Raw genomic sequence first — 18920 nt, 5'->3', positions numbered from 1 at the left:
TAAAAAACCAACTAATAAACCTGAATGTAGGAATCGGCATTGCATTAATATCATAATCTAATTGTTCAGGAAAGAAGCAAGTAGCTTGTGCGACTCTAACTACGCTTTGTCTCTCCCTTTGCGAGTGTGATACGTACTGAGCTATGTTTAAATATCTACCAAAAAAGTATGGCAACGATGAAGCTGATACGAAAAAGGCCAGCAACTCCTAGTGCAAATCACAACTACAAAATGTTCAAACCAACTATTTGCTCAGATGTTGCAACCATCCTTCACAATCAATACTTTCTACCATACCATGAAACACCTATATCCCGAAGAATGAAAGCCATTACCTTAATATGTAAGGCTACTATTATAGGAAGGAACTTTACCTTGTACTTGGCTGGGCAGATGACTACATAGCTATTTCATGCTTCTAAGTAGTTACACACAGTCCTTGTAGAATAATGCCCAGAAAAATAACTTCCATGCACAATAGGGAACACACCACATACAGTAGCCTCAAAGTACTGTAGTTCTCTCTAAACTAAACCATGCTGATAGTAAGTAAGTAAATAGAGGGGCACAAAAGGCATACCTGCCGCAGAGCCAGATCGCCGAGTGTCTCCCTTTTCTTAATATCCAAGAGAAAACATCGTCAGCTTTTTTCCCGCAGACTCCCATGTGCCTTTGGAACAACAAAACAACCCTAAAGATCGTAATCATATTCTTTCATGGAAGAAATTTTTAGGAAACTAACAAGTCAACTCTTTTAAACACTTTCTACCTAGAGTCTAAGAGGCTGCAGATAGCAAGTGAAACAAAACAAAATCAAGCTGAAATCAGACCACAAAACATCGAGTTCGCGCTGATGGCCAAAGTCCTGGCCGCCACCCCATACGCCATGCCCACGTACGTGTTTATAGTGAGTCCACTTATGCGAGCATGCTGATTAAACACAAGAAAACGTATAGTACGCCATTCTGTGAAGAAATTGACTAATGAAGGCCATTGAAAATTTGGTGGTAAGCACGATCATCCAGGCGGGATGCCGAAGCGCTCTCTCTTCCTCTGGATGTCGCGCTCCTCGACAACGACCCGCCTCTCCCTCCTCTCAAAAGCCGGCCGGCCGCCGACCTGGATCTGCCTCATCACCGGAAGCCGCCTCGATGAGCTCCTCTTCCACTCTCGTGCGTGTGCTAGCTGCTCCCGCTTGAGCTACTGGTGTTGTGCTGCTGCTTGTGCTACTGTTCTGTTGTGCCATGGATGGGTGGTTCTGCTGATGCTATTGGCTGCTGTTCTAAAAAAATCAGTTTTTCAGTTGAAGCATGTGTACAGTGGGCATTTTACTGTCCAGTTGATATGTGTGGAGATAGCGTGCATTGCCATGTTGTTTGTATACATTGGACATTGTACACAATAGGCATGCTGTAGCTGCATTACTATGTTGTTTGTAGATAGTGGCCAGTGGGGAATGGGATTTTTATCTCTTGATACAGTAGTATATTGTACACTTCGCACCATGTATCAGAACACATCACATGTTATTGAAAAAATAATATCCTTAATACATATGTACTTCACCTAAGTGCCAGACTGCTGTGTTGAGACCTGATGCCTATTATGACATGATACCTGTAACACTGGTGCGATGTGCCATGCTTCCTAAATCCCAAGTGTTGGTTGGTATCTCTTATGTTTCAACATGCCTGGATCGTCAAAATACTGCATTGTAGCTGTGAAAGTATTTGGTTTATGGCGACTTATTTTTGACTTTTCTTGCTTATGATGACTCATCTTATAGATGAAACTACTTTATTTCTGCTCTAGTTTGTTTTGGTTAAATCCTAGAAATTGGTGCAATATCAGGTCATGGAGGGGAGTAAGGGCATGCAAGAGCCATACACTGAACCTATTGTTAAAGTACCCAGAGAGCCTGCCATCATTACCAATCGTGTCCCAGACTTGCCTCCTGAATTCACATCTGGTTCACAACTTGCAGTAAGAGATGCTTCGTGATCTCGAGTTGACCATCGCTTTGGGAAATGGCTAGAAGAGCGGAAAGTGAGAAAGCTGTTTGCAAACACGTACTATGTAGGGAAAGTTGTCAAGTATGACAGTGAAAGATTGGTGCAGTGTTGTCTATCAAGTTGGAGACCAGGAAGATCTTGAGCGGCATGAACTGGAGGAGATCCTGCTGCCATTGGACATAACCATTCCACTCAAAACACTTGTGATGGACAAGTTCAAACATCAGAATGCTGTTCCCAACTACAGAACTAGGATGGCTAGACCAAGAACTAATGTTGCCAGCAATCAGATGGTGGTTAGAGCAGTAAATGGCCAACAGTCAAACAACCTACCACTCCTCACAGGGTTGCTTCAGGCGTCAGCATCAGAAGGAGGCTTTCCACCAGCAACCTCCTCTGACTACCCACCCACACACAGAGCAGCACAGCCTTCAGCTTCAGCCCATAGAGGCATGAGAAGCCCATAGAGGAATGAATCAAGCTTTCACATTTTCACAAAGAAGTTTCTGTCCAGAATTGAATCGATCTACAACCAAAACACTCAACTAAGTTACAAACAAAGGACAACTAATGCAATTATTATTCAAAAACATGAACAATACAAGTTATTAGCATTCATGATGAAAAAAACCAAATAGACAAGGTATTCACCTGGGGCTTGCAGTATAGATTTGAGTAAAGTGTGCCAATGCCGAATTACCAATTTTAGGCCAGCCATAGAGGTCAAGAAGAACCTAGATTACATATGTACATTCGAGAACCAAATCATTAGTTTTCCGAAAATTAAGCATCTAGGGGTGGTGGTAAGAACAGGAGCACACCCGAGACAATTGCTGAATTGTTGTATATCAATGATGGCCGCTACCACCGCCGGCATAGGGATCAGCTACCACTCAAAACCCAACCATTCCAACTCATACATCATCACCTGCAAAACAACCAAGTAGAAAATAATTTTGTAAGCAGTTAAATCTCTTTGAGGTAGGCAATACAACAAACATGTGGTGGGCAAACCTGCAGGTTGTGCTGCCACCTCCACACGAAGTTACTAATTCATCTCAGAAAAAGGAATCATACCATGCGATGGAAAGGAGAGAATAAAATCACTAACTAACATCTGAGATCAATAAGAATCCATCTAACAATTTAGAAACTGAGAGAGGGGAAAAAAGGAGTCGAGCCTGCCTCGGTATTGTGCAGCCTTCATCTTTCTCCACTTGCTTCCCTCCATCCCCGATGGATCCACGGCGCTCGAAGTTGGTGGAGCGAGGCGGCACTCGCAGGAGGCACTGCACGATGGAGGACGGATGTAGGCAGTCCAGCGACCTCGTTGATCAACAGGGGCCGATTCATGGCGCCGCACCAAATCAAGCGCCGCCGTCCTTGCCGTTTGCCTGTAGGTCGCCGACCACCCTCAAAAAATCGTCCGTTGCCTCCAGACTCCTCTTCCTCTCCCTGCAATCGCTGCCAACCCTCATGTCTCTCCTCTCCTCCCTCAAGTTGACTCCTCCCTCCTTGTCCACGCGACCAGCGCCCAACGCCCGCGCCCTCGCCTCGTGGAACAGCCATTGCCGCGCCGTTGGGGCTCAGCCGCCCCGGACCAGCCGCCGCCTCGCCATTGGGGCTCGGCCGACGTGGGTTGCCATGGGGAAGGAGCAGATGCGGGAGGAGGGGGTGGAGAAGGAGGGCGGCTGCGGGGTTTGCTGGGAAGGGGATAGTGTTTGCATGGCGGGAGGAGGGGATTGGACGATGAAAGACCTCACGCGCGCGGCGCTCTCTCCCACGTCCCGTTGTTCCCGCGGCACTCCCTTCTCGCACGTCCTCTGGTTCCCGCGCGTGGCACTCGCTTCGTCAGCCACAGTGCGAGTCAGACGACTCATACACGGGCACGCGCACGCACCGTACTGGTTGACTTACACCAAGATTTGGAAATACCCACAATGAATCAACCGAATCACACAGACAGAAGGTCCACAAGTCATCCAACCAGAAAAAACAGAAAAAAAGTAACAAAATTTACCATGCAGTCAACCGATCCAACAACCAGTAGCAAAAGTCAAACACCATCCAACGGCCACGATCGATGCGCACGGGAGAAGCTCCGTGGAGGAGGGTCGGCTCGCATCCTTATAAGTTTAAATACGTGATGAAACAGAAGAATTCCTCAAAAGGCGAACTAGAGGCAGGCCATGAAGCATTAACACCTTTGTCTGATTGTTCATCAGTGATTCTTCAGTACATACAGAGTAAATGAAGAAACGCAAAATCTATACCGATATTTACTCGATCAATCTGTTGGCACACACAAAAGAGAACATTGGATGTCAATACGGATAAGCAAGTTTTTTTTTCCGAGAGTACGCAAATTGTATACCATAGCTTTATAGAAGAAGAGAGAATTACAAATACAAGACGACTACAAAACGTTGCAAACAACGAGCGTAGCGAGAACTCCACCCCACCCACAACCATAACAACTACTCCCTCTGTCCCTAAATATAAGAGCGTTTTTGACATCAAAAACGCTCTTATATTATGGGACAGAGGGAGTACAATGCAAGAGCGCCTATCCAAAACAGAAAACGGATAAGCAAGTTGAGCAAGCAATTGGATAAAACAGATCTACAGGTGAGATTACCTAGACGATCAAAATCTTCTAAACTTCCGTTGAAAACTTAACTTGCTGATCCGAGCAGATTTTAAAATTGCACTACTGTATTAAGTAAGCTGAAACAATTGGTAGCCCTTGCTGATCCGAGCAGATTATAAAATTTGCTACTGTATTGTAACACAATAGAATCACCATCTCACCACAATCACATATTTACACAGAGGAAATATAACTGACCAACAGAATTAGAAATAAGCAGGCAAAGTTACATTGCCAGAAATTACTATAAACTGTATGCAGGGTATTGTTACACAACAAATATATTTACAAGTGACCAAACTTATTGTTTCTGTTGCCCTTCCCCTTTCTGAACTTCAGTTTCAGTATATTCTCTACCCAAGTACTAAAGCTCAAGCTCAAGCCGGTGCCAAGAGCCATGTGCGGTTCAACACATGCAAGCACAATACTATGCAGATGGCAGCGACAACCATGGACCTTTCGCTCATATACCTCAAGGCACACAATCCAGCCCTCGCTGTGGCATCACCGCCAGCCCTTGCAGCCTCATGCAGCCTCCACAGCACGAACTCAAGGAAAGACCGCACAGCCTCTAATGTCGCCCTGCCCGTCAGATCCAGAACAAGCTTCCGGTTGCTTGGAACAGCAAGCGCACTCGAGACCGTTTCTGTCCATCCTTCCCCAACCTCACCATTGCCACTGTGAGCATTTCCATTGCCATTGGAGAGTACGCCGTGGGAGGTCTTCACCAACGTCTCGACGGAAGCACTGCAGAGTGCCACCAGAAGCTTTTGCAGCTTGGAGTCGTAGGCCGGGTTTGTGGCAGCGGCGCAGATCTGATCGTAGGTGTTGATGTGGATGGTCTTGTCAATGAAGACGCCCACGGCGGTGGCCGTGAAGACCTCCACCCAGCTGCGGATCGCCCTACGGCAACTCCCACTGGTGACCACGTCTACCCAGCTCGCCCTCGATGATCCCGCCGATCCTGAAGGATCGGCTGGGACAGAATAACAGGCGAGGACGATGTCGCGCCCGAAGGTGCCCGCCACGGCTGAGACGAGCCGCTCGCCGGCTGGGGAGAACAGCTTCTCAACAAGACGATCCGAAAACGCTACCTCGCCTCCGGAAGCTGGATTGGTGGCGGAGGCGTAGCCGCGGAGCACGCCGGCGGTGAGGGCCCCGGACAGCGCGGAGGCGGAGGCGGTTGCCTCGTGGGAGGAGGCGAGCTTGGATAGTTGAGTGAGAGTGGTAGGCAGTGAGTCCGAGCCAGATTGGAGAAAGGCCGCGAGGTCGGAGGCGACGGCGGCGACGGCATCGGCGAGGGACGAGAGAGCCGAGGCCAGGCGGGAGATGCGGCGGCAGCGGGCGGCGACGGCTGGGTGGTGGTAGATCAAGTAAGCACCAGCAGCAGCGCCCGCACAGACGATCCAGCGGCGGTGGCGGCGGGAGAAGGTGGGGACGCAGTTCATGGCGGCCGGAGTCGGGGTTCGGATGGGGAATTCGCCAGGACCAGTGGTAGTCTGAACACGAGACTACGTGGCGCGTGGAGTAGAATCGGACCGTGGATCCCTGTCCCTTGGCGTGGGATGAGAGAAGTCTGTTTTAAATCTTTTATTTACTACACCGATAACTGTCACACATGATGTAGACGTTTTTTTACATTAAAATTGTCATCTAGAAAAAAAAGTTTTAAAAAAACTGAAACTTGTCATTCAAACAGAAAGTTAGACATGCTTCACAACTAAAGTTGTCATCCTCTTATAATTAAAATTATCATAAAAAAGTGTGGGCGAAATTGCTTCGTGTCATACGTGTATGCGTTATCATTTGGGTTTATTTAATAGCCGAGAGGTCTGAATGGTTGGGAAAAACCCTCTGTGTGGGTCGTAGGAGTCAATTATCTAAGCAAGACCTTAGAGAGGAGGACACACCATAGCATTCATTGGTAGACTAGACTCCGGAGTTTCAAACAAACTTACAATAAGCCTAATCAAAGCAGGCGCTTGTATGATAGTTGTTAAAGAAAATATGTATGTAGTTGCGGAAAAGAAGCAATTGTCGTATGACCTGTAAGTGTCACTTTTGACTTCTTTTCCACCTCATCCGAGTTTCCTAAGTGACTTCTCCATAGCAACAGGAGAAGTTTTTTCACCCTAAAGAAAATGAAAGAAAATCCGAAGAGATCAGATCTTTCAGTGAAATTAGCATCTACTAATCTAACTAGTGAACCAATATTAGTATCATTTTTGGTTCTTACCTTTTATTGACTCTTCACCGAGTGATACACTCCTACTTTTGGTTCGAGTGATACACTACGTCATGTTACGAACATTATCAATCCTTGAAAAAAAGGAAGAAATGGCGAACGTACGCTATCTAACAGAAGCCCCGACCGATATGACTATTCCTATCCTTTCATCCTTAAGCGACTGCTGGAACGAAAGTAATCCCTTGAAGTTCAACAAAAGGGTTTTGCAAACAATTAGAGCGCAACGTAAATGAATCCTGACATTCTAATTAGTGCTGGGCAACCCGCCACGCCATTGACCAGCCCACTACGGGAGGTCCCTTCGTTCCTGCATGCGGGCTTCACATCAAAAGTCCTGCAGAAGGTTGCAACGCCACTAGGAGCTGCCGACGAGGCGCTGAAGCGCCTATGGTCGGTCCTAAAGGAGGCAGGGCTCTCTGTGGAGCCCAGCTTCAAGGTCTGGTCTGCCTCTTGTAGTGGTAGTAAACCCCGGGGCTAAGTATGGTGGAGGTCTGAGAACCATGCTTGGTTCCAGATACCTTTTTTCTAGTGGATGTTCGTTGAATGAGCTAACCATCTGTGCTTGTCCAGAGGCCTGTTGAGGAGAACCGCGACCTCATTGCTTAGATTGCTGGGCTGGAGAGGCAGCTGGGAGCTCTCCAGCAGCAAGCTGATGATCTACATCGCACCAAGGATGGCGCATCCTGTAAGTGCTTGTTGTAGGAGTGTACTTTGTGTAGTCCCGGTTATCGATTCGTCTGAACTAAAGAAGGCCTTGCCATGTTTGTCTTTGTGTAGCCCCTAGAGAGGCTGCAACCCTCCGCATGGAGGTAGAAGAGGCCTCTCAGGCTCGTAGGCAAGCGGAGGAGGCCGCCACGAAGCGGCTGGAGGTGGCGTTGTCCTCCAAGCATGATCTGAAGGTCACCCTTCAGAAGGAGCATGATTCATGTCATTCCCTTCGTAAAGATCTTGAGAAGAACAGAAACCACCTGGGCTTGCTGGAACGCGATTTAGAGGCTGCGGAGAGGAAGTTGTCGCAGCAAGCCGATGCGACTCATGATGTTGAACAGAAGTACGCCCGACTCCAGAGGGAGAGCATGGAGGAGACTACACAGCTCGCTGAGGCTCAACAAAATTGCTCCAACTTAGAAGCTGCTGCCAAGGGTTCATGCCATGGCGTTGTTTTTGAGCGTCTTTTCACCATTTTAGGTTGGATTTTCTTTGACATGTTTTATGTGGCCTGTCTTGCAGCCCCCCTTCCTAAGATCCAGAATGATGATGTGGAGATCCGACTCCAAGAGGTCGCAACAGTGGCTGAGAGGATGAGGACAACGCTCCTTGTATTGCGACAACCCTCATCTCAAATCTGACATTGGGACTATCCTAGAGCTTCCCGGGGAGTCCGCTGAGCAACTGGAGGACTGGATCTATTCTATGGCTTTGGAAGGAGCTCGCCAGGTTCGCGCTAGATTGAGGGTGCACCATCCAAATGTCAATTTGTGGTCCTTGGTGAGGCCTCCATTTGGAACTCCTAACCCACAATAATTTCTAGGGGAGGGCGCGGAAGAGGCTAAATATGTTGGAGGAGTGTGCCCCCGTAAAACATTGTTAAAAGGCATCCCAAGCCTGATAGTCCTATAGAGTGGAGTTGTTCATGCAAGACTATGATGTACTGCTTGTCGTACTGTTTTTGTTGTGTTTTTTAATTTGATCTGTCATTGTTGTGTCATGTGATGTCTTTATATCCGCTGGGAGAACTTCTTTGTTCAACCAAATAAATCACGTGCTAGCGCTGGTCTATAGGAATAAGGGACCCTTGTGAGCCCGACTTGCATGTCTGTGCGCTTTTGCACTGACTTAGAGGGTGCTTGGATACAAGGGACTATTTTTAGTCTGACTAAAAATAGTCTCTTTTAGAGGCTAAAGTTCCAAGCACCCCTGACTAAAGAGAGGCTAGGACTAGTCTTGAGGCTAAAATCTTTTAGTCATGGGAAACCTACTAAAATATGTATTAGCTCTCTCTCTCCTCATTTAATTCCTCTCCTTAGTTCTAGATTGGAGGGTTTGGAGGATAATAAATGCTCAATAACTAGATTTTAGTCTCTTTAGTACTTGGATCCAAGCATGGGTGAGACTAGCAAGTTTTAGTCCCACTACTTTTAGTCATGGGACTAAAACGTATCCAAGCATGCTCTTAGCTGCGGGCTCTGGGCCGGTTCTCTACATTCGTTAAGATTGTCATGCCTCGACCGTCAAGGTAGCCTAAGCCTACGGCCATCTGTTTTTTGTTTTTATACAACAAAGGCCAGTGTACTTTTATTTGCTGGGTTGTTGGACGCAGTCCTTACGTGGAGCCGCGGGGAGTCCAAAATACGATGCTGCCCCGAGTCACGTAATAATGAGGTCTCTTAACCATCCACAAACATGTCCTCGGAGTTTGCAGTATTAACTTCTTTGTGTACTCCATTTAGCGATCATATCTGTGCATTAGAACAAAAGTGTTTGCATGTCAAATCACTTTGATTGACTGTTTTAAGACATGATCGAGCTAATATGATTATTACACGAAGTCTTATTGATATTCATGTTGTAATGAAAATACAGGAATGTAAAGTTACTAAGATAGTTGCGCGGTGGATGACTTGGCGTCCTCCGTTGTGTCCGGCCTCTGTCTTGACTTGACGATGGACATGTTCTACCAATAAGTGCATAGTCGCCTTGCTGCTAGTTCCTGCCAAAACTCTGGGTGGTCAGGGACCATGATGAACTCTGGTTCTGCTAGGGGTCTTTGACCCCAGTTCTCTCAGCGGTATGGCTGGGCTGGGGGCGCTTTGTCTGTTTCTGCTTGACCTCCCGCTAGGGCCTGGTCCTCTACGAGTTGTATCCTTTCCGCCAGTAGCGCATGTGAGGGGCACCTGCAGATGGTTATGATGTCATGGGGCCTTGGTATCTTCAGTTGCATATACACGTAGTTCGATATTGCCATGAACTTTGCGAAGGTTGGTCGCCCGAGCACCACGTCATACTCGCCTGTGAAGGGAGGTCCTCGAAGGGTATGAGCTCGCATCTTTAGTGGAAGGGTGTGCCGAAGGAGATCTCTAGTGTGATTTCTCCTATTGGTGCGACATTTTTCCCCGGAACTATGTCTCGAAATTCTGTCGTGGAATGTGGTAGGGCGTCCAGCGGTATGTCCATCCTTTGTAGCATGCTTTGTAAAGAATGTTGATTCTGAAGCCCCCATCCTGAGGACTTTGGAAACTTGCATCCCCCGATGAGTGGCTCTATGACCATGGGCAGTCTTCCCGGGTTGCAGAAGAGCTCTGGATGGTCCTCGTGGCTGAAGGATATCATTTGTTCCGACCATTCAAGGAACCTGGAGTGCCTCTGGGGCGCGTGTGGTGTCGCTGACATCGGTGTCGCCTTGGCATGTTCTTCTCCGTTATCATATTGACCCTTCTCATGTCATTTGGGAAAGCTCGCTGCCATGCATTTACGGGGTTGCTGCTCTTGTGGATTTGGCAGTGTTGGGGGTGTCGTGTTGTTTGCTCCTTCAGGGCTTGCGGTGGGGTTACTTCCTTTCTCTCGGAGGAGCTTCTCGTTTAGTGCTACTTGTGAACTGCGTTGGGATTTCCTCGAAGAGGAGAGGATGATACATTACAATAGAGATAAGTATTTCCCTCAACTAAGAACAAAGTTTATCCCACTTCCCACTATGACTAGCCTTGGCTACAACAACAACAAAAAGGGCTTATAGCCCACTATTGTATCCATCTTACTAGTTCATAGGCCCCTTCGTATTTAGTGTAAAATTTTGATCATAGATTTACGTAAGAAAATGTCAATGCATGTCACTAGAAATTATACCATTGGAAATTAAGTTCAAATATGAATCCAACGATATAATTTTTAGTGACATGCATTAATATTTTGTTAGTTAAATCTATGGTCAAATTTGATACTACAAAATACCAAGAGATGTGGGCGTGCATGCTTTCAATGGCTTGAGACTACCAAACACGACATGCAGTGGTCAGTTCATTACATGCAATGCTTTTAATTAGCAAATACATTAAGTTTTCTCGTTTTCCCCTCTGCCTTGATCATGGTGCACAACCTAAGATGACTTATCCTCCTGAACAGAGGGAGTAGTAATTAGTAAATCAGGACAGAGGTAGTACTAATCTATAGCCAACCTTATAGCTAACCTTGTTGTACGAGTGACTATATGTGTTGACTATAGATGCTATGGCAACATCTTATAGCCAGCAGTTGGTTGTACTATTAACCTGCTCTTAGGGCATCCACAATGGTTGGAGGCAGCATTGCCTCTAAGTTGGGGTCCACATTGCTGCCTCTAAGGTTAGTCAAAAATGTTGCAATGTATGGCATTTGAGTGCAGCCTCTACAACGGTCCCACAAAAACAATAATCAAGTTGATATATGATTCACTCTTTAGTTGGGAGACTTAAGAAAGTGGATGACATGTAGGGGCAGATGAATGTTTTAATTGAAACAAAAGCTTGGAGGCAGCCTTTTAGCTTAGAGGCGATGCCAAGGATTTTTTGCTAGAGGAAACTCCATGCAATGTATAGAGGCAACCTCTAAAGGTTCGAGGCAAGCTACAGAGGCAGCAAAAGTGCACATTGTGGATGCTAGTCTAAGTTACTTCCCACTATGACTATCCTTGGCTACAATAACAAAAAAACAATGCAGGTGATCACGTGAGAATAAATAGCAAAAATATTTCTTTTAGTATATAGTGCGTAGATGCAGTTTTGACCACTACACTTGTCATTGTAACTTGGGAAAATTACCAAAAAAATAGCTCCGTTGTGGTTCACATTTAATAGGAAAGGAGTTTCACTTCGATGAATGGCTTCTCCGTGAATAGAAAGCATGTAAGGAATCTAACAATTTGATCCAGATTGGGACCGATAGATGTTATTGCCAAGATCTTCACTGTGTGCATAGACTGGGTCAAGCTTGTGGGAATCATTTTCTGGATGACAGTCGAACATACATCAAGAAAAAAATATTAAAATTGTGATTTTCAAGAAGAAGAAGGAGAAGAAGAAGAGTCTTGTACCTGAATGATTATGGATCCAATAACAAGTTTGGAGCATTTGGCAGATGAGTAGGCCAACTCTGTCAATTTCGTCGCATCAATGACCCTGATTCTTGTTGGACCTTCTAGATCAGATACAAGCAATTCTTAAGGAAAAGCGCATTCTCAATGACCATGTCGTGAAACAACACAGTTGATCTCTTCCCAAGTAATGTCTTGTTGCGGGGCCAACAAGACACATAAATCCATCAAAGATTTGTCGAGGCGATGTGGAGGGTAATGAACCCGTGGATCTGCCGAAGACAAAGGTACTTGAGCACAATATAGCCGCGGAGCAGGTGCTCCATAGCCTCCTTCGAGAATCTGGGGGAAATAGCAGGAGTTGAACTTGCAGCGGTGCAACGTTGGCGCAAGGAGAAGTGCGGACGGCGGCAGAGAGCGACACTGTCCACCTTCAACCTGAGCTCCTCGAGCTGATCTAAGGTGTGGGATAAGAACCACTTGTCGAACTTGGCTTGGGCCTTGCAGTTGGTACTGAACATGCGGATGTCAAGGCATCTGGCTGGCCTAGGGTGCGATGCAAGGATCTTGGAAACTGCGGCCATGCGTTTGCAATCCCCGTCGCAGAGGTAGCTGTCGACTGTGAGGTTGAGGGAGACGCGGCACCAGAGGGGGCGCCACCTCTGGGAGAGCAGGGGGGTCTGCACGACATATTTGGTAGGAAGGAGGGCGATGGTGGTGATCAGCATATTGTCGGGGAGGCTGCTGATGAAGTTCAGGCTCACCAGATGCGGTTTTGGCTCGAGCCGCCTCCGCTTGTTGGCTGCCTCGCCGTCCATCTCAGCCGGCGGTGATGCTGGTGTACACGTGTGCTGGGTGTGCATGAGTGCATCCTTATGTGCATGCCGCCGCGCAGTGCTATAGTGTGCGCGAGTGTGTCCTTCACGCGGAAGAAGTGTGCCCTAAATTTAGTAGCGCGCGGGATGCTGTTGGGGAACGTAGTAGAAATTCAAAATTTTCCTACGTGTCACCAAGATCTATCTATGGAGAAACTAGCAACGAGGAAGGAGAGTGCATCTACATACCCTTGTAGATCCTTAAGCGGAAGCGTTCAAGAGAATGGGGTTGAAGGAGTCGTACTCGTCGTGATTCAAATCACCGGAGAACCTAGTGCCGAACGGACGGCACCTCCGCGTTCAACACACGTACAACCCGGTGACGTCTCCCACGCCTTGATCCAGCAAGGAGAGAGGGAGAGGTTGAGGAAGACTCCATCCAGCAGCAGCACAACGGCGTGGTGGTGATGGAGGAGCGTGGCAATCCTGCAGGGCTTCGCCAAGCACCGCGGGAGAGGAGTAGGGAGAGAGGTAGGGCTGCACCAAGAGGGAGAGGTTCTCGTGTATTGGGCTGCTCCAAAACCTCCAATATATATAGGGGAAATGGGGCTGCGCCCCCTTTAGGGTTTCCCACCCCAAGGGGTGCGGCCAGCCCTAGATGGGACTTGGGGGGGCGGCCAAGAGGGGGAGAGAGGGGAGGCGCGCCTGGGGTGGGCCTTAGGGCCCATCTGCCCTAGGGTTTGCCCTCTCCCCTCCTAGTTGCGCCTTGGGCAAGGGTGGGAGGCGCACCAGCCCACTCTGGGGCTGGTCCCTTTCAACTCTAGGCCCATGCAAGCCTCCGGGGCCGGTGGCCCCACTTGGTGGACCCCCGGGACCCTCCCGGTGGTCCCGGTACGTTACCGATAAAACCCGAAACTTTTCCGGTGACCAAAACAGGACTTCCCATATATAAATCTTTACCTCCGGACCATTCCGGAACTCCTCGTGACGTCCGGGATCTCATCCGGGACTCCGAACAACATTCGGTAACCACATACAAACTTCCTTTATAACCCTAGTGTCATCGAACCTTAAGTGTGTAGACCCTACGGGTTCGGGAACCATGCAGACATGACCGAGACGTTCTCCGGTCAATAACCAACAGCGGGATCTGGATACCCATGTTGGCTCCCACATGTTCCACGATGATCTCATCGGATGAACCACGATGTCAAGGACTCAATCGATCCCGTATACAATTCCCTTTGTCTAGCGGTATTTTACTTGCCCGAGATTCGATCGTCGGTATACCGATACCTTGTTCAATCTCGTTACCGGCAAGTCTCTTTACTCGTTCCGTAACACATCATCCCGTAACCAACCCCTTGGTCACATTGTGCACATTCTGATGATGTCCTACCGAGTGGGCCCAGAGATACCTCTCCGTTTACACGGAGTGACAAATCCCAGTCTCGATTCGCGCCAACCCAACATACACTTTCGGAGATACCTGTAATGCACCTTTATAGCCACCCAGTTACGTTGTGACGTTTGGTACACCCAAAGCATTCCTACGGTATCCGGGAGTTGCACAATCTCATGGTCTAAGGAAAAGATACTTGACATTAGAAAAGCTTTAGCATACGAACTACACGATCTTTGTGCTAGGCTTAGGATTGGGTCTTGTCCATCACATCATTCTCCTAATGACGTGATCCCGTTATCAACGACATCCAATGTCCATGGTCAGGAAACCGTAACCATCTATTGATCAATGAGCTAGTCAACTAGAGGATTACTAGGGACATGGTGTTGTCTATATATCCACACATGTATCTGAGTTTCCTATCAATACAATTATAGCATGGTCAATAAACGATTATCATGAACAAGGAAATATAATAATAACCAATTTATTATTGCCTCTAGGGCATATTTCCAACAGTCTCCCACTTGCACTAGAGTCAATAATCTAGTTCACATCGCCATGTGATTAACACTCACAGGTCACATCGCCATGTAACCAACATCCAAAGAGTTTACTAGAGTCAATAATCTAGTTCACATCACTATGGATTAACACTCAATGAGTTCTGGGTTTTATCATGTTGCTTGCGAGAGAGGTTTTAGTCAACGGGTCTGAACCTTTCAGATCCGTGTGTGCTTTACAAATCTTTATGTCATCTCCTAGATGCAGCTACCACGCTCTATTTGGAGCTATTCCAAATAACTGTTCTACTTGGAGCTATTCTAAATTGTTGCTCCATTATACGTATCCGGTATCTCTACTCAGAGCTATCCGGATAGGTGTCAAGATTGCATCGACGTAACCCTTTACGACGAACTCTTTTACCACCCCCATAATCGAGAAAATTCCTTAGTCCACTAGTTACTAAGGATAACTTTGACCGCTATCCTGTGATCCATTCTTGGATCACTCTTGTACCCCTTGACTGACTCATGGCAAGGCACACTTCAGGTGCGGTACTCAGCATGGCATACTGTAGAGCCTATGTCTTAAGCATAGGGGACGACCTTCGTTCTTTCTCTCTATTCTGCCGTGGTCGAGCTTTAAGGCTTAACTTCATACCTTACAACTCAGGCAAGAACTCCTTCTTTGACTGATCCATCTTGAACACCTTCAAGATCATGTCAAGGTATGTGCTCATTTGAAAAGTACCATTAAGCGTTTTGATCTATCCTTATAGATCTTGATGCTCAATGTTCAAGTAGCTTAATCCAGGTTTTCCATTGAAAAACACTTTTCAAATAACCCTATATGCTTTCCAGAAATTCTACATCATTTCTGATCAACAATATGTCAACAACATACACTCATCAGAAATTCTATAGTGCTCCCACTCACTTCTTTGGAAATACAAGTTTCTCATAAACTTTGTATAAACCAAAAATCTTTGATCATCTTATCAAAGTGCACATTCCAATTCCGAGATGCTTACTCCAGTCCATGGAAGGATTGCTGGAGCTAGCATACCTTTTAGCATCCTTAGGATCAAAAAAACCTTTCTGATTGTATCACATACAACCTTTCCTTACGAAAGTTGGTAAGGAAACTCGTTTTGACATCCATCTGCCAGATTTCATAAATGCTGCTTATGCTAACATGATTCCGACGGACTTAAGCATTGCTACGGATGAGAAAAACTCATCGTAGTCAACTCCTTGAATTTGTGAAATAACTCTTCGCCACAAGTCGAGCTTCATAGATGGTGACATTACCATCCACGTCCGTCTTCTTCTTAAAAGATCCATTTATCAAATGGCTTGCCGATCACTGGGCAAGTCCGCCAAAGTCCATGCTTTGTTCTGATACATGGATCCTATCTCGGATTTCATGGTTTCTTAACCATTTGTCGGAATTTGGGCCCACCATCGCTTCCCCATAGCTCGCAGGTTCATTGTTGTCTAGCAACATGACCTTCAAGACAGGATCACCGTACCACTCTGAAGTAGTACGCATCCTTGTCACCCTACGAGGTACGGTAGTGACTTGATCCGAAACTTCATGATTACTATCATAAGCTTCTACTTCAATTGGTGTAGGTGCCACATGAACAACTTCCTGTGCGCTGATACACACTGGTTGAAGTGACGGTTCAATAACCACATCAAGTCTCCACCATCCTCCCACTAAACTTTTCGAGAGAAACCTTTCCTCGAGAAAGGACCCGATTCAAGAAACAATCCATATTGCTTTCGGATCTGAATTAGGAGGTATACCCAACTGTTTTGGGTGTCCTATGAAGATGCATTTTATCCGCTTTGGGTTCGAGCTTATCAACCTGAAACTTTTTCACATAAGCGTCGCAGCCCCAAACCTTTAAGAAATGACAGCATAGGTTTCTCTAAACCGGTGTCATCTCAACGGAATTACGTGGTACCCTATTAAAGTGAGTGCGGATGTCTCTAATGCCTAACCCATGAACGATAGTGGTAATTCGATAAGAGACATCATGGTACCCACCATATCCAATAGGGTGCAACTATGATGTTCGGACACACCATCACACTATGGTGTTCTAGGCAGTATTAATTGTAAAACAATTTCCACAATGTCTTAATTGCGTGCCAAAACTCGTAACTCAGATATTCATCTCTATGATCATATCATAGACATTTTATCCTCTTGTCACAATGATCTTCTACTTCACTCTGAAATTACTTGAACCATTCAATAATTCAGACTTGTGTTTCATCAAGAAAATATTCTCAACATCTACTCGAATCATCTGTGAAGTAAGAACATAACGATATTCACTGCATGCCTCAGCACTCATTGGACTGCACACATCAAAATGTGTTACTTCCAACGAGTTGCTTATCTTGTTCCGTCTTACTAAAACGAGGCTTTCAGTCATCTTGCCCATGTGGTATGATTTGCATGTCTCAAGTGATTCAAAATCAAGTGAGTTCAAACGGTCCATTTGCATGGAGTTTCTTCATGCATATACACTAATAGACATGGTTCGCATGTCTCAAACTTTTCAAAAATGAGTGAGTCCAAAGATCCATCAACATGGAGCTTCTTCATGCGTTTTATACTGATATGACTTAAGTGGCAGTGCCACAAGTAGGTGGTACTATCATTACTATCTTTTGGCATGAACATGTGTATCACTACGATCGAGATTCAATAAACCATTCATTTCAGGTGTAAGACCATTGAAGGTATTATGCAAATAAACAGAGTAACCATTATTCTCTTTAAATGAATAACCGTATCCAATCATGTCTGTGCTCGACGCAAACACCAATCTCGATGGTAGAGGGAGCGTACGATATTTGATCAACCTTGGAAATACTTCCAACACATATCGTCATCTCACCTTTAGCTAGTCTCCGTTTATTTCGTAGCTTTTATTTCGAGTTACTAACACTTAGCAACTGAACCGGTATCTAATACCCTGGTGCTACTAGGAGTACTAGTAAAGTACACATTAACACAATGTATATCCAATATACTTCTATCGACCTTGCCAGCCTTCTCATCTACCAAGTATCTAGGGTAATTCTGCTCCAGTGGCTGTTCCCCTTATTACAGAAGCACTTAGTCTCGGGTTTGGGTTCAACCCTGGGTTTCTTCACTAGAGCAGCAGCTGATTTGTTGTTCCATGAAGTATCCCTTTCTTGCCCTTGCCCTTCTTGAAACTAGTGGTTTCACCAACCATCAACAATTGATGCTCCTTCTTGATTTCTACTTTCGCGGTGTCAAACATCACGAATATCTCAAGGATCATCATATCTATCCCTGATTTGTTATAGTTCATCACAAAGCTCTAGCAGCTTGGTGGTAATGACTTTGGAGAAACATCACTATCTGGAAGATCAACTCCCACTCGATTCAAGTGATTGTTGCACTCAGACAATCTGAGCACAAGCTCAACAATTGAGCTTTTCTCCCTTAGTTTGCAGGTTAAGAAAATCATCGGAGGTCTTATACCTCTTGACGTGGGCACGAGCCTGAAATCCCAATTTCAGCCCTCGAAAACATCTCATATGTTCCGCGACGTTTCGAAAAACGTCTTTGGTGCCTCAACTCTAAACCGTTTAACTGAACTATCACGTAGTTATCAAAACGTGTATGTCCGATGTTCGCAACATCCACAAACGACATTTGGGGTTCGGCACACTGAGCAGTGCATTAAGGACATAAGCTTTCTACTGTCCGCATAATTGCTACTTTCAACTTTCAACTATATTTTCTCTAGGAACATATCTAAAACAGTAGAACTAAAGCGCGAGCTACGACATAATTTGCAAAAAGTCTTTTGACTATGTTCAAGATAATTAAGTTCATCTTATGAACTCCCACTCAGATAGACATCCCTCTGGTCATCTAAGTGATTACATGATCCGAGTCAACTAGGCCGTGTCCGATCATCACGTGAGACGGACTAGTCATCATCGGTGAACATCTTCATGTTGATCGTATCTACTATACGACTCATGCTCGACCTTTCGGTCTCCGTGTTCCGAGGCCATGTCTGTACATGCTAGGCTCGTCAAGTTAACCCTAAGTGTTTTTGCGTGTGTAAATCTGTCTTACACCCGTTGTATGTGAACGTAAGAATCCATCACACCCGATCATCACGTGGTGCTTAGAAGCGACGAACTGTAGCAACGGTGCACA

At 46.1% G+C, this 18920-nt stretch overlaps 1 protein-coding gene and 1 pseudogene across 1 annotated transcript; one reads left to right on the top strand and one right to left on the bottom strand.

Annotated features, from left to right (window-relative positions):
• Positions 1–1030: 1030 nt before the first annotated feature.
• On the top strand, positions 1031–2534 carry LOC119357872 (annotated as a pseudogene).
• Positions 2535–4848: 2314 nt separating this feature from the next.
• Positions 4849–6207, bottom strand: LOC119354769 (protein PHLOEM PROTEIN 2-LIKE A10-like). The gene has a single exon (XM_037621513.1). The coding sequence runs from the start codon at positions 6108–6110 to the stop codon at positions 5040–5042; it is 1071 nt and encodes a 356-aa protein (XP_037477410.1). The 5' UTR covers positions 6111–6207; the 3' UTR covers positions 4849–5039.
• Positions 6208–18920: the final 12713 nt, after the last annotated feature.

The sequence above is a fragment of the Triticum dicoccoides genome, chromosome 2A, assembly GCF_002162155.2.
Source record: "Triticum dicoccoides isolate Atlit2015 ecotype Zavitan chromosome 2A, WEW_v2.0, whole genome shotgun sequence".
NCBI lineage: Eukaryota > Viridiplantae > Streptophyta > Magnoliopsida > Poales > Poaceae > Triticum > Triticum dicoccoides.
The sequence above is the reverse complement of the archived record's forward strand: the minus strand, read 5'-3'. Positions and strand labels throughout refer to the sequence as shown.